Below are 13,869 nucleotides of genomic sequence, written 5' to 3'. Positions count from 1 at the left end.
TTTGCCCCCAAATTACCATACTGTGCATGTTCTTTAACCCAGAAGTACTATTATTACCAGACCTGTGCCCCAACAAGATTAGAGGAAGAGAAAAAGGATCCATGATTACAAAAATATAATAGCTCTTTTTGTAGTGGCAAAATCGGAAATTAAGGAGTTGTCTTATAAATTGGGTAATGGCTAAACAAATTATGATACACAAGAGTAATGGAATATTACACTGTAATAAATGATGAACAGGATGGTTTCAGAGAAACCTAGGAAGAATTATATGATCTGATGCCGAGTAAAGTGGCCAGAACCTGGAGAACAGTTTATAAAAACAACATTGTAAAGACAAACAACTTTTAAAGACTTAAGAACTTGTACTGATGTAGTGAGCAACCATGATTCCAGAGAACTGATACTAGAGCACACACTCATCTCTGATAAGGAGATAGACTCAAGATGCAGAGTGAGACATATGTTTTTGAATCTGGCCAGTGTAAGAATTGACCTTGACCATGAATATTTTGGGGCTGTTGTTTTTCTTTCTGCTTTGTAGTTGGAGGAAAAAGGAAGAGAGGCCATAGAAAGAGGGATAATAGGGACAGGACTTTTCCTCTATCACTTATAAGCAAAGGAAAAAAAAGACTAGAAGGAAAGTCAGGAGCAATCACAAATAAACAGGACAGCTTTTACATTTTAAATTTGTAATTTGCTTAAAAAGGAAAGCACACTATACAAAATACAGATTTGTAGTTTCATGTCTAGCATTCTCCCATACACATTAAGTACTCATTTTATTTGGTGTTTCAATTCAGAATACAAGGGAAAAAAAAGACATGAATGGGATGTGAGTGGGTAGAGGCAGTGAATATAGGTTTTTGAAGGAATTTGGTACTGAAAAGGAGAAATATAGAAGGATAACATAAAGGTATAGTTTTATTGAAGATGGAAGAAATTTAGATATTTTTGTTGGCAGGAGTTGGTAGAAATAGTGATATTAAAGATGGTGGATGAGTAAGTGTAGTGATTGAAGAGAAAAGCTGCCAGAGGAGATGGGAGGGGATAGGGAGATCAGGGACACAGGTAGGGTGGTTGGCCTTGATAAGAACTGGCGTTTTTCTTTCCAGAGATTAGCAAGGGAGAGAATAAGGAATGACATGTTAATGATTTTGAAATGTAGAATGGTGGAGAAGAAGGAGAAATATAAGGAAAAGCTGGTAGTCCTTTTAAATTTCACATTTTTTTTTTACCTGATTTCATCTGTAAATGCTTGCAGGAACATCTGGCTTAGGTGGATCTCACATCAGTCTCTCTACAGGCTCTTTTTTTCTTCGGGTTCTCTCCCCCATTTTATGAGGTGATACTGCTATTTACCTTTAATTCTCTTCCATCATGTTTTACATAATTTCTATTCCAGATTGATGTGATCCTTTTTTTTATCATGTCTCCCTGCTTGACAAGGAGATTAGATATCTGTATGCCTGCCTGTGTATTTGCTGAGATGACTTTTAGACTGTTTCAGCTTCCTTATTGTAACTATTTTTGTGTTGGCTAAATTTATCTTAGAAATAGTGATAAAATAAATGTCTTTACATGTTTCCATTTCCCATTTTTCAGAGTTGACGGCTTATTCAAACATAATCAAATTAGACCTTCTGTAGTCCCATCATTGTCTTCTGGTCTTTAATCTTTCTTTAAATTTAGTATTTACTTTGCCCTTGATTCTAAATCATTGAAGATCTGATTACACTGAAGAGAGCTGATTCTGAAGAGAATACTGATCTGTAGTCATTTTTAGAGATTCTTGTATAATGTCATTTAATATTGGCTGCCTACTTCATCTTCTAATAATGTTTTTTAAAGAAAGCCAGAGTGAGCCATTTGAGTGGTCAACAAATTTTTAGTTTCTTTCATTGGAGAAGGACATGGCAAGCCACTCCAGGATCTTTGCCAAGAAAACCCCATGGACAGTATGGTCTACAATATCACAAATATTCGGATACGACTGAACAACAACAAAAATCTAGCAGTCTGTATGTCACTGGATGTCAATGTTTAAAGTTATTATGTTAATAGAGGTCTGGTTACTTTTTCTTATCTTCAGTATTTCAGGGCAAGAAGAAGTGATGTTTCTTGTTGCCTTTGGTTAAATGAAAACCCAATTCTCCAAAGTCCTTAGGAATATTTGAAATTGCTTTGCCTTGTGAAGTCTAAGGTGGATGACTCTTCAGGCCATGCTGAAGTATCCCAAGGATTTACACTGGCAGGAGACCCTGAGCTGATAGCTCCTTACCCTCATTCCCCAAAGCAAGCAACCAAATCCCTTCCTTTCTTTCTCAGCCTCTACTCCACCCCACCTCTCAGCCCACTTTAGTTAACCTGGAATTTAAAGATGGAGGTGGGGGCATGCATTATTGGCATTCCAAATTAGGGACTGAATACATTTTCCATTAGCAATGTTTCATTGTTTCACACATAACATTTTTTATATTTGGTTAGTTTCTGTAGTACTGATTACTAATACATTATTGTATTTGAAATAAATTGTGTTAAATGAGCTGGCCAAAAAAGTCCAAGTACCATTTAGTGTTATTTCTATGAGAAAATGCATTTTGACTTTTAAACCCATTTACACATATACTTCAGAAGACAAATCATGAAAGCCAAGGCTGTCAATGCTTTTTAAAAAGTGATGTGATGTGTGGAAAGACAAATTGCTTCTTATATCCTCCAGGAAAGAGACAGAATTAATATATGTGACAATTAGAGAACATTTAAGGTTTTGAACAGTAGGAAATTGGTGCAGTAGGAATTCAAAGGAGAAAGAGATTAGTATTGGCCAGAAGAAGGTCCCAAAGGAGAGATATAATTTAGATGGGCAGAAAGGAGGACAAAAGGAATTTGACATTTTATTAAGACTGGATTATGGGGCAGTTTAGGTGGTGCAGTGAATAGAGTACCAGCCCTGGAATCAGGAGGACCTGAGTTCAAATCTGGCCTCAGACACTTAACACTTACTAGCTATGTGACCTTAGGCAAGTCACTCAACCCTAAATGTCCTGCCTTCCCCCCCCTCCAAAAAGACAAAAAAAAGGAAATAAAAATCAAAAAAGGCTGAATACTTTATTGCTGTTCACTTGATCGTTTTGTGATTCTTTGGATCATACTGTCAATGGGGTTTTCTTGGCATAGATACTGGAGTGGCTTGCCATTTCCTTATCCAGCTCATTTTACAGATGAAGAAACTGAGGCAAGCAGAGTGAAGTGATTTAATAATAAGAATCAAGGGTCACACAGCTAATATGTCTGAGGCCATTTGAACTCAGGTCTTCCTGACTCCAGGCTCAGAGCTCTATCCACAGAGCTACCTAGCCTACATTAGCCAAGCTTTATTATATTGATTTCAAGTCACTCCATCAGGAAATGAAAATTAAAAAAAAATTTAAAGAATTTTTTCTCAAGTCTTCAAAAATGGAGAGAAGACGCTTCATTTAAGCAGGTGGAAATGCTAGTCTGGAAAGCAGGCAGAGAAATGTTCCAGATACCTTGTCTGAGTAATCACATTTATTTTTTCATTACTACTTGAGTGTTTTAAGCTTTCAGCATTCCTTGATCCTGGAATAAATAAGCAGAGGTATATGTGGGCACTTTAAAAATGGTTATTTTTCTGTATAATATGTGGATTCGATTTTATCACAATCCCACCCCAGAATTTTAGTCAGCGAAATTCAGTCAATAGAAGCCTTATGTCTTTGTGTTGAAGTCTTACCAGGTACAACCCAGGAAGGGTCTGGTTTCATAGAATTCAAATTTGAGCAGTTTCTCCTGAAGGATTCTCTGTCTGTAAAGGGACAATGTTCTGTACTGAGGAAATTTAAGAAGCAGTGTGGGAGTGTAGAATGCATGTTGGATCTGTTAGTCAGGAGATCCCTGCCCACATTCCTGGTCATATCACCAAGTCTCTTACCCTCTTTGAGACTCTTTGCTCATCAGTGAAGTCCAAGATAATAATGCATGTGGTAGCCCAAGATAATGATGCTCGTTAGTGGGTTGTTAAGTTGCTTTTCAGTCCTGTCTGACTCTTCCTCACCCCATTTGGGGTTTTCTTGGCAAAGATACTGGAGTGGTTGGCCATTTCCTTCTCTAATGATTTACCTATCTGGTTGAGTTGTAAGGATTGAATAAGATCATGTATCCAAAGTGCTTTATAAACCTTAGCCTCTATGGATATCAGCAGGATCTTAATATCATGTGATTTGGTAAGTGAGGGATATGCATTGAGGCCCTCAAAGTCTCATTTTTGCCAGGAGCTTTTTGGAAGTAAACGTCAGAAGCAGGTAGGAGAAGAAGGGGGATAGTCAGTTCTTGATTTTTGACTCCAAAAATGAAAACCTATACAAAAGCAATACATGATTGTTTTAGATTCCCAAAGCAAGTAATAATTCGACAGGAACTTGTCATGACTTCTACTTTTTTTCTGTTTGCAGATGAAGAGCTAGCATTGGATTATAGTTTTGACAGAGACTTAAGAGACTATCACAAACTTTATTGGGAAACAGAATTCAAGCCTGTGGCACAGCAACTTCTTAAACGTATTCAGAGCCATCACACCTTCCTTGAACCTCTACCTATTCCTTCTTTTTAATATGGCAAAAGTCTGGTAGGTGATTAACAATATAAAGATGAATTCAAGGTAAAAGTAATAAATTCAAACACTTTTTCATGAATAAATATGGAACAATTCATTTATCCTCAGGTACTGATTTTTTGAGAGTAGACAAATGTAATGAGCAGTTCCCACTGTAATCAATAAAGTATAAAAAATGAATGTAAATGGTTATAAACTTTCTCCTCTAAGAAATTTAAGATAAAATACTTTCATTATTTTTCTAATGCATGATTCTTTCTTCTATTAAAGATTTAATAGTTTCAGTCTTTCAAAATTCTTCTACAGTACACATTCTGGAATCTAAATTCTTTAATTTGTTCATTACTAAATGAGATGTGCATTGTAGACGAAACCTTTTAAATCTGAATGTAGTACTAAAATGGCAATACATTTTAAAATGAACAAGTTAGCTAATTCACACTTTATCTTCTGTGAATCCATTTTCTGATACAGTGGCTTTTTGGGGGGAGGGATGATAATGTTAGGGTTAAAGCAAGGCCCATAAAGAAATGAGGCTTTGGATTTGCTACTGCCCTGTCCAAAGCATTGAACATCCATAATGGGGCTAGGTGAACAAAGCCAACTGCCTTTCGTTTTGGTTACTTTGTTTGCTCACATGCTACTTTGTGTGAAGTAGGGGGTTTGCTCTTCTGCTAAATGCTAAAAACAGAAAAACCACCAAGTAATATTTATCCCTCTTTAAAATACTAGTCACAAAAAGGTCCTAGAAAGAGGAAAAGTCATTTTTATGAAACTGCTTTGAAAATGAAGTTTGATTCTAGCTTTCTTTTATTAGTGATTTCATCCACAATCCTGCCTATCCCTAACAAATCACCAGGGCAGTGGCCTGGTTGACAAACTCAGGTTTGTATGGAGATATGCTCCCTTAGACTAAACTGGAACATGAAGCCTATTAGAAGGAACCCAAGCTTCAAGGTTCCTCTAGATAAGATACCAAACTGGATCCCAGGGAGGGACTGAATGTGCTTTTGTGGAGTGTGGAAAGGGACTATGAAGTTTTGGAAGTATATTGGTCTTATATTGGAACTTAAATTAATAGAAGAATATTTAGTCTGTGCTTAACCTGAGGAGGCAGCCATGGCTCTACCAATAATCTGGGTGAAGTTGAACAAATCATGTTATCCTCTGGATCTTAGCTTCATCATCTGTTTTAAAAAAAGGCTATGTGTGTTTATGGTGGGGGGAGGTTAGACTAGATTATTTTTAAGATCTCTCCAGCTCTATAACTCCGACATTCTACTCATTATAACACAGATATCTGGTTTTGAGCATTACTGTACTCTAGTAGAATAATTTGGTCAGAGTTTGAGTTTGTCCCTTCTAAAACACTGCAGAGTCTTCACATGAGGAAGTCTCCTTTAACAAAGGGGAACTCTTAAAACGGCACACAATTTGCAGACTTTTTTTTCCCCCAAATGGTCATATCTGATCTTTTTACGTAATCATTATTTTACTGCTAAGAATATCTTCCTAGGTTCATAAATCTCAAGGGAAAAACTATTAAATTCACACAAGTATTGGGCCAGGCTTGAGAAACACAGTAAGAAAAAAATACCAAGTGGGAAGAGTCAATTTTTGCCCTCTATTGACCCTTTTCCCTTGTGTCATGTGTAGGCAAACTTTGACAGGTACCATGATGATGCAGGAAAGCATTTCTATTTACCAGATTGATTATTTTTAGGAATCTTCCTGTAATGTCTAAACAACTGGAAAAATTAAATACCCTTAGAATTTAATGATTGGCTCAGGTTAAACTGAAAAGTTTAATTTAGTCACTCACCTGGCTTTGGCCTTGTGACAAATGGAAAATTAAGATTCTTCTTATCTCTTTTCCTGAAAAACCTCAGAAATTGTCTTTCCATGATTACCTTGGGAGAAAAACCTTTTCTGTGTATAGAATATTCGCTAGGGTTGAAAGCCATTTTTCCCTTTCCTAGTTTTGTCTGATGATTACAGTAACATTAGAAATCCTTTGTTTAGTTTGGGGAAAACTATATTACTGTGTAACAGGAAGCACCTGTGATAGTTCTTTTTAAAATTTCATATTGCATATGCTCTTCAGGTAATGAATACATGTTTGAAATTAATGGTAAGAAAGAGAAATTCAGATATTAAATCATATTTTCAAATAAATTGCTTAAAGCAAAGTGGACAAAGGTTATAGCAGTTGACCCTCCATTATTTAGTCTTGTGTTCTTTTGTTGCATAAACTAAGGCCCCAAAATGTCCCAACTCTTCACTAGTAATTCTTTTGGGGTGAGGGACATGAGGCAGGGAATATAAAAACTGGCGGAAAAAAACTAGTTTGTCTCACCACAGATATTTTACTTGCAGTAGCCAAGTAGCCAATTTAAGGAGGGCTAAATGGGCAGGGCTGCTGAAAATAGGCTTACCTGGAAACAAGGGATCTTTCTGCTGATAAATGTAAAAGGATGACCTCTACACTTAAATCTGAAAACCAAATTCTCTGATAACGTGCCTGCAAATTTTTTTTTTAACATTTTGCGTCATCAATGTACTTTCCTGTAAACTTCACAAAGGGCATGGACATCTGCCCTAGATTATATGCTGCGCTCCTATATGGGCACTCTCTGAACATGAAAATAGTTGAGGGCTACAATATAATTGAAATTCAACTCTCTTGTACAGATCTGATTGATGTTGGCTTTATTTTTGTTCCTAACAGTTTTATTTTTAGCTTTTAAAAATATATTGCAAGTGAAGGTTCATTTCAGACAACCCAAGAATTATTCCCAAAGAAAGAATTTTGACATCATCATAAAGGTGCACACATCTCTGATTTCACTAGAATGGCTGCAGCTTTTTATTCCAGGCCTGGTTAACCACTATCAATCAGAGAGGAAAAATTCATCTGCAACTGGCTGTTTAGCGGAGATGTGCATGGTACCACTGAAACAGTAATCTTGTTTACCATATGAATATTGAAAGACTCAAAACAATGGTTTTAAGGAAATGAAATGTGAAAAATAAAAGTCAGTGCCCATTGTCTACCAAGTAGTTCTCAAACTCCTTTGCCTGGCATTCAAAATCCTCAATATAGTACCAGCTCAGATGGGCTCCAATTCCCTGGCCCTCCCATTCCTTTTTGCCTATTGCATACCTGCCCTTCCTTTAAAGTCCACAATCATTCTCTTTAGACTTAGAGCACTTTGTTTTGCAACTCACTGATGCACTTATGTAATATTATGTATATAATAAGTTATGTGTTTGTGTCTCATCTTGGTATTAGACTGTAAGCTCCAAAAGAGCAGGGACTGTCTTAACTTTGTATCTTTCCCTAGCAAAGTGCTCTGGCACACCATGGGCATTTGATACATTTCTGTTGAACAAATGAATAAAGTGAGATAAAAATGGAGAAAAAAATTATCCTTTATTTAAAAAGACCAATAATACTGACAGACTTAAAAGCAGTTCACGCTTCCATAATACAAAGTTCTCAATACATTCTCCAAACCAGTTAGCATTTTTTTTGTAATTGAAATTTGTTTTACCATACTACATGTCTTACAGCTTTATTATCTAAGTAGCTGTACAGTGTCAATGTGGGGGCTATGAGTGTAATGCCCCTAGAACTGCTCACGTCCGGGTGCTAGACACACAACTCCAGCACGATGACTGCCTGGCCGCCAGTGTCAGAAACTACCCGGAGAAACCTGTCATGGGGCTGTCGGCAGTGCTTGTGGCTTATGCTCTTTTCCTGGAAGATTGCACAGTGAAGGCCTCACTCTTCTTAGGAAGGCCAGCATAACTGGTGTCATACAGTAACTAAATGTTTAAAATAAAACTTGTCCTATATAGTATTTTCAAAAGCAAACGACAGTGAAGAAAATTAACTGTTAGCTTTCAAAACGGTCATTGTAGGTTTTTAAATTTTAAATTCAAAATGAACCCATATGCAAGTTTTGTTTTTAAACCTCACCAATGACAGAGGCTCAGACAGTAGCAGTGTTCACTGTATTTCTAATAGCTTAACTGGGGCAGCCAGTCCATTTCTTTCTACTGGCAGGAAGAGCAGCACCAAAACCTTCTAAAATTCCTTTTGCATCACTAAGCTTTAGTCATTACCCCATTGTTACATGCTCCAACTCTTGGTTATCTTATCAGAAAAGCAATGGGATCTGGAGAGTCACACAGCTTCTTACACTGTAATAAAGCAGAAGCCTGTGAACGGCAGCCCCCTTTTCACAGCTCTAACCTTGAAGGAGGAGCCAAGCACTGCCCACTCATGCCCACAGTAGTTTTCCCACAGTGAGAGAGCAGAAACTAAAGGAATCATGGCACAATGGAGGTGTGAATGCTGGATCGACCATTGGTCCTGGGGCTCCATTCCTACCCCCCTTGTAGACACCATCTTCTGATCATTCCATCAACTTTTTGAACTGAGTAAAGACATCAGGTCATATAGCGGGTAATGGCTCTCAGAGCATAAAGTAGTTCAGCTTGCATCCGAGCTTCTATAAGAAGCAAATTAACATGAACCTGAATATGAAAGAAAAACCACATTAAGGTCTTGGATATCTGGATACTTATGAAGTATATACACACACACACACACACACACACACACACACTATATGAAGTATATAAGTGAACACAATGATGCTTAACTGAAGTTAAGCCCAGGCTACGAAATGAAACATGGTATTATTCTCCTAGAAAACAAATTTTAAAAGCTATGACTAGTATTCTTTTCTGAACTTCAGTTTGTGTTTAATAAAATATCTAGAGATTTAACATATCTTTGGCTGCAACTATACGCTGCTTTATCAAAACACCATCTACAATTTCAAGAGTGGCAGGATCCCCACCCCTGCCCCATCTCTATTCCTGCGTACTTCCCCAAAAGTAAAGGTTATTTTACACTAATATTCCTCCTGCCTCCTAAGCTAAAATCACACTGGCCCCAACCCCTCACCCTTCTATCTCTAGTTCTGTGGTCATCTCTCCTAAGCAGGCCACAACCTGTCCAATCCACTGCCGTCACCCTTGAACCATTGTCTGGCCCTAAACTGCTCTCTCCTGAGGAGGACCTGTGCTAGCACCCCTGTTACCTTTTCTTTTGGTTAGGTAGAAGGGTGAGAAGTACTAGAGAGTCTTTTTTTTTTGAAGACATTTTATTTTTTTTTGGAGGGCAACTGGGTTTAAGTAACTTGCCCAAGGTTGCACGGCTAGTTTTTGTGTTAAGTGTCTAAGGCCAGATTTGAACCCAGGTCCTCCTGACTCCAGGGCCGGTGCTATATTCACTGCGCCACCTAGCCACCCCAGTACTAGAGAGTCTTAAGGCCCTGAGATACATTGCTAAGTGAAAATAATTTAGAATCTATCAATAGAACAAGATAAAATGCACATGTACCTTCTCAGAGTGCTTGAATTGCCTCCAGAAGCTATCATACATTCTTTTTGTGGCCTTCTCAGGAGTGCAGACTACAGTTTTGATATAAACTTTAAAGCTACGATCCAAAAGCTGATTAATTTCTCCATAATCATAGTCGTCATATCTGTTTCAAATGGAAAAAAAGGGAATTGAATGTACAATGGAGAAGGTCACTCTATTAACATTAAGTACCTATGTGCAAGGCATTGTGCTAAAGTGTTTGTGTTTACCCTTAAAAAAAAAATTATATTGCTATGGCTTTCTTGCCACTACAAGAATTTTTATTTGTGAGTAGCAGAGAGGAAAAACAATTTTGGAACACTGGACACAACAGGCTTAAGGCAGGCTTGGGTGGAGGGCTATATTTTCTGTAAGCTTCTATGACAGCGAGTAGATGGCATGGGACCTGACCTCCTGGGGTAAAGAAGGAGTACCAGGAAGCACAAACAGCACAAAAATCAAAGGCACCAAAGAAAATAATCTTCACTTATTTGGAAATTTTGCCTGGGGTCTTCCCCTCTCAGAAGCTGAAACTCTTATCTGGTCCTTGTTCCTGCCTTGCTCTGCCTGGAGTTCTCAGACTATGGACACAGAAAACACATGGCACATACTACAAATCTTTCTAGTTAATAGGACCTGACAGAGTTTGTTCTTGACTGTGCACCATTAACAAATCATCCTTTGATGATGGATCAGAGTAGGGTTTTGATAGATTTTATTCTGATAAAATTCTGATAAATTTTATTCTAATGGATGGCTTGATCCCAACTTAAGGGGTTGGGATAGCTACTACTGTACATGCAATCAAAGGGGCTCAGAAGAAGCCAAATATATGTTAAAAGTGGTGACACTACTTTATACTATAAAGGTATAATTTATTACTGGGAAAACTTATTTTCACTTGAATAATGACTGTAACCATTGTATTGTTATAATCTCATTTCCTCTAAGATAGATGTTAATCTGTAGAAAGTAATTTTTTACTTCTATGAAGTACCATAGTTTAAATATGAAATACATTAAGACACCCAGATGACTTTCAATAAAACTCAAGAGAAAATCTTATTTTAAGAGGCATTTAGATCAATGACATTTAAAGAATATATAACCTTATATTTAAATATGGGTTAAAAATACTGTGAAAAGAGGTATTTAAGGCAACTTAGAAGGACAGGCCAAGTGGTAACAACTTTCTTTTTAAAAATGAAAAACATTTTAAGAGACTAACCTTATTCCAAACATGCAGTGAATATAGTTCCAAATTGCACGCCTCAGCATTGATGTATCTACATCTTTATGCATTGCCATTGTATTATATGTCAGATTGTAAGCAATGTGAAATTTTTCATCAATCAACTGTCCCACATCTGGATAAAGACGATTAACCAAAGAGTAACCATGGTCTTCCCAGCAATAGTCCTATATACAGCAGAAGAAAATTCATGATATGAAAGATGAGAATTTGGACAAGAAAATTACAAACTCTATGATTCTAGTTTTACATTACCAGCTTAAATCAGAACACAGTGTTATTAATAAAATCATCAGTCAAATCCAATTGTCTTTATGTAGCTGATTTTGAAATTCCCGTATCTAGCTCTGATCTTTCATTTGTAAGGCAGTATCTTGTTTCCAAATATCCACTGGACCTCTCCCATTAGAATTCTATATTGTATCTCAGCCTAAAAATCAACATGTTGCAGACTGAACTGAGAATCATTATATGCATTAAAACGAGCTATCGTTCCTAATTTCCTTTCAGAGCTCCACTCTCCCAGACCAGGAACCTTTAAGTTGTCTCTTTCTGTCCCCTATATTTGATTTATTGTCAAATCCTTCATATAATGTCTCTGACTCACTCCATCCCTCTTTATTTTTCCTACCACCACCCAAATCTTGGTTCTCATGGTATTACACTGAAATTTCTCTAAACATCTACTAACTGGTGTTTCTGCATCTAATCTCCACACTCCCACTGCCGTCGAGTCATGGGCTGCCAAGGCCAAAGAATTCATCTTCTATTGATCAGTCTTTCTTTCTTTTAACTTAACTAGGTTGGTCATTAGAGAGCACTCTCTGCTACCTAGCTGCCCTACACTCTCAGTATTGTCAGGAATATTATTGTTGTTCAGTCACATCCTACTCTTCATGACTCTATTTGGGGTTTTCTTGGCAAAGATACTGGAGTGATTTGCCATTTCCTCCTCCAGCTCATTTGACATAAGAGGAAATTGAGGCCAACAGGGTTGAGTGCCTTGCCAAGGGTCACACAGTTATTAAGTGTCTGAAGCCAGATTTGAACTCAGGTCTTCATGACTCCAGGTGAAGCACTCTATCCAGTGTACCTCCTAGCTGCCCTTGTCAGGACTATACCTGAAGATTTCTTAGCCTGGCAGAAACTGCCAGAGCTTGTATTCTGATGGTGTAGCTTTGAGAACTCATGCTCACTTTTTTTTTTTAAAGCAATCAGGGTTAATAACTTGCTCAAGGTTACACGGCCAGGTGTTTCTGGGTGGGTGCTAAGTGTCTGAGCCCGGATTTGATCCCCAGGTCATCCCGACACTGGAGCTGGTGCTCTTACTCGCTGTGCTACCTGGCCGCCCCTCATGCTCACTTCTTAATCAAAATGAGGCATCAGAAAAGCAGCCTAATTCTCCCCAAACTCCTCTTTTATCATGTATAAGAATCTATACCGTCTCCTGCTTGCTGTATCAATCGAAAGTCCTCGGCTTACCACCTAGAGCCCTGCTTAATGTGGCTCTACTCTGGTTTCTCACAGCTACTCAACAGGGACTTTTTGCTTCAGTTAAAATCTATTCTCCATACAGTCTCATTTTTCTACCTGACCTCCTTATCCCCAGAAGGCTAATTCTCTCCTCCAGGCAGGTTCTCATTTTGTTCATTCTTCTTTGTGGCTATCTAAATCCTCCCCATCTCCATCGCCTGGACTACTACAACAACACTTGGCAACTTGGCCACAGAGTCGTCTTATACTGGTCTCGAACTTCCTGTGCAAGAGTCATCTCCCACTAAGCAACCTCTGCTCCCCAAAGGGGTGGGGAAACTGTGTCTTATCCTTCTTCTGTATCCTCGACTGAACTAACCAAAATGCTAGAGATCATCAATGCTCAATAAAAACTTGGCTGACTGAATGACATAGGATAAAATGCCACCTTCTAAAAGAAAGGTGAGAGGACAAGAAAATCCACTTGAACTAATGAAAAATCTAAACCTAGGATATTTAATAAATTCATTTAAAACTCAATTCTAAATCACTGTTGAAAGACTCGACAACTTTCATTGATCCTGTAACTGAACAAGAAATGTGACAATTTATGAAGCATTCTTTGGTCCTCCCTCTCCAAATTTATTCTGCATCATTCCCCTTCCAATACTCTCATGTTCTAGCCAAACTAGCCAAATTTTTCTTCCCCCAACTTGACATTCAACCTCCCATCTCTGTGCTTTTAAGGTTTAAGCTACCTCCCATGTCTGGAATAATGCATATCCTCCTCACCTCTCCCTCCTGGAATCCCTGGCTTTTCGATGCCACAATGAGGTGCAACCTCTGATTAGATTTCTTTGCTTTATCCCCCCAATTATGAAAACTCTTTTCAAATTATCTTGCATTTACTGATTATACATAGTGTGTGTAGCATATGCCTGCACCTACCCCTAACCCCTCAATATTGATCTATATGTACACGTAGGTAAGGATATATATAGACTTATCTAGGTCTGTCTGTCTGTCTATCTATCTATCTATCTATCTATCTATCTATCTATCTATCTATCT

At 37.8% G+C, this 13,869-nt stretch overlaps 2 protein-coding genes across 3 annotated transcripts in view; one reads left to right on the top strand and one right to left on the bottom strand.

The window, feature by feature from the left end:
- Window positions 1–7,905, top strand: part of ARMC2 (armadillo repeat containing 2) — a 177,749-nt gene extending 169,844 nt beyond the window's left edge. The window contains exon 18 of the mRNA XM_069077084.1: window positions 4,476–7,905. Coding sequence (XP_068933185.1) covers window positions 4,476–4,633 — 158 coding nt within the window. The 3' untranslated portion in view covers window positions 4,634–7,905. The remainder of the gene's footprint in view (window positions 1–4,475) is intronic.
- A 145-nt stretch (window positions 7,906–8,050) lies between these two features.
- The window catches only part of SESN1 (sestrin 1), a 136,536-nt gene continuing 130,717 nt past the window's right edge, over window positions 8,051–13,869 (bottom strand). For both annotated transcript variants that reach the window (XM_069077085.1, XM_069077087.1), the window contains exons 8-10: window positions 11,302–11,492; window positions 10,053–10,197; window positions 8,051–9,178 (exon numbers count right to left, since the gene is read on the bottom strand). In XM_069077085.1, coding sequence (XP_068933186.1) covers window positions 9,092–9,178; window positions 10,053–10,197; window positions 11,302–11,492 — 423 coding nt within the window. In that variant the 3' untranslated portion in view covers window positions 8,051–9,091. The remainder of the gene's footprint in view (window positions 9,179–10,052; window positions 10,198–11,301; window positions 11,493–13,869) is intronic.

The sequence above is a fragment of the Petaurus breviceps genome, unplaced genomic scaffold (assembly GCF_028583685.1).
Source record: "Petaurus breviceps papuanus isolate PSGF00001 unplaced genomic scaffold, PetGlider_PUasm1.0 90977, whole genome shotgun sequence".
Classification (NCBI taxonomy): Eukaryota; Metazoa; Chordata; class Mammalia; order Diprotodontia; family Petauridae; genus Petaurus; species Petaurus breviceps.
Note: the sequence above shows the minus strand (reverse complement) of the source record. Positions and strands in the feature narration are given on the sequence as shown.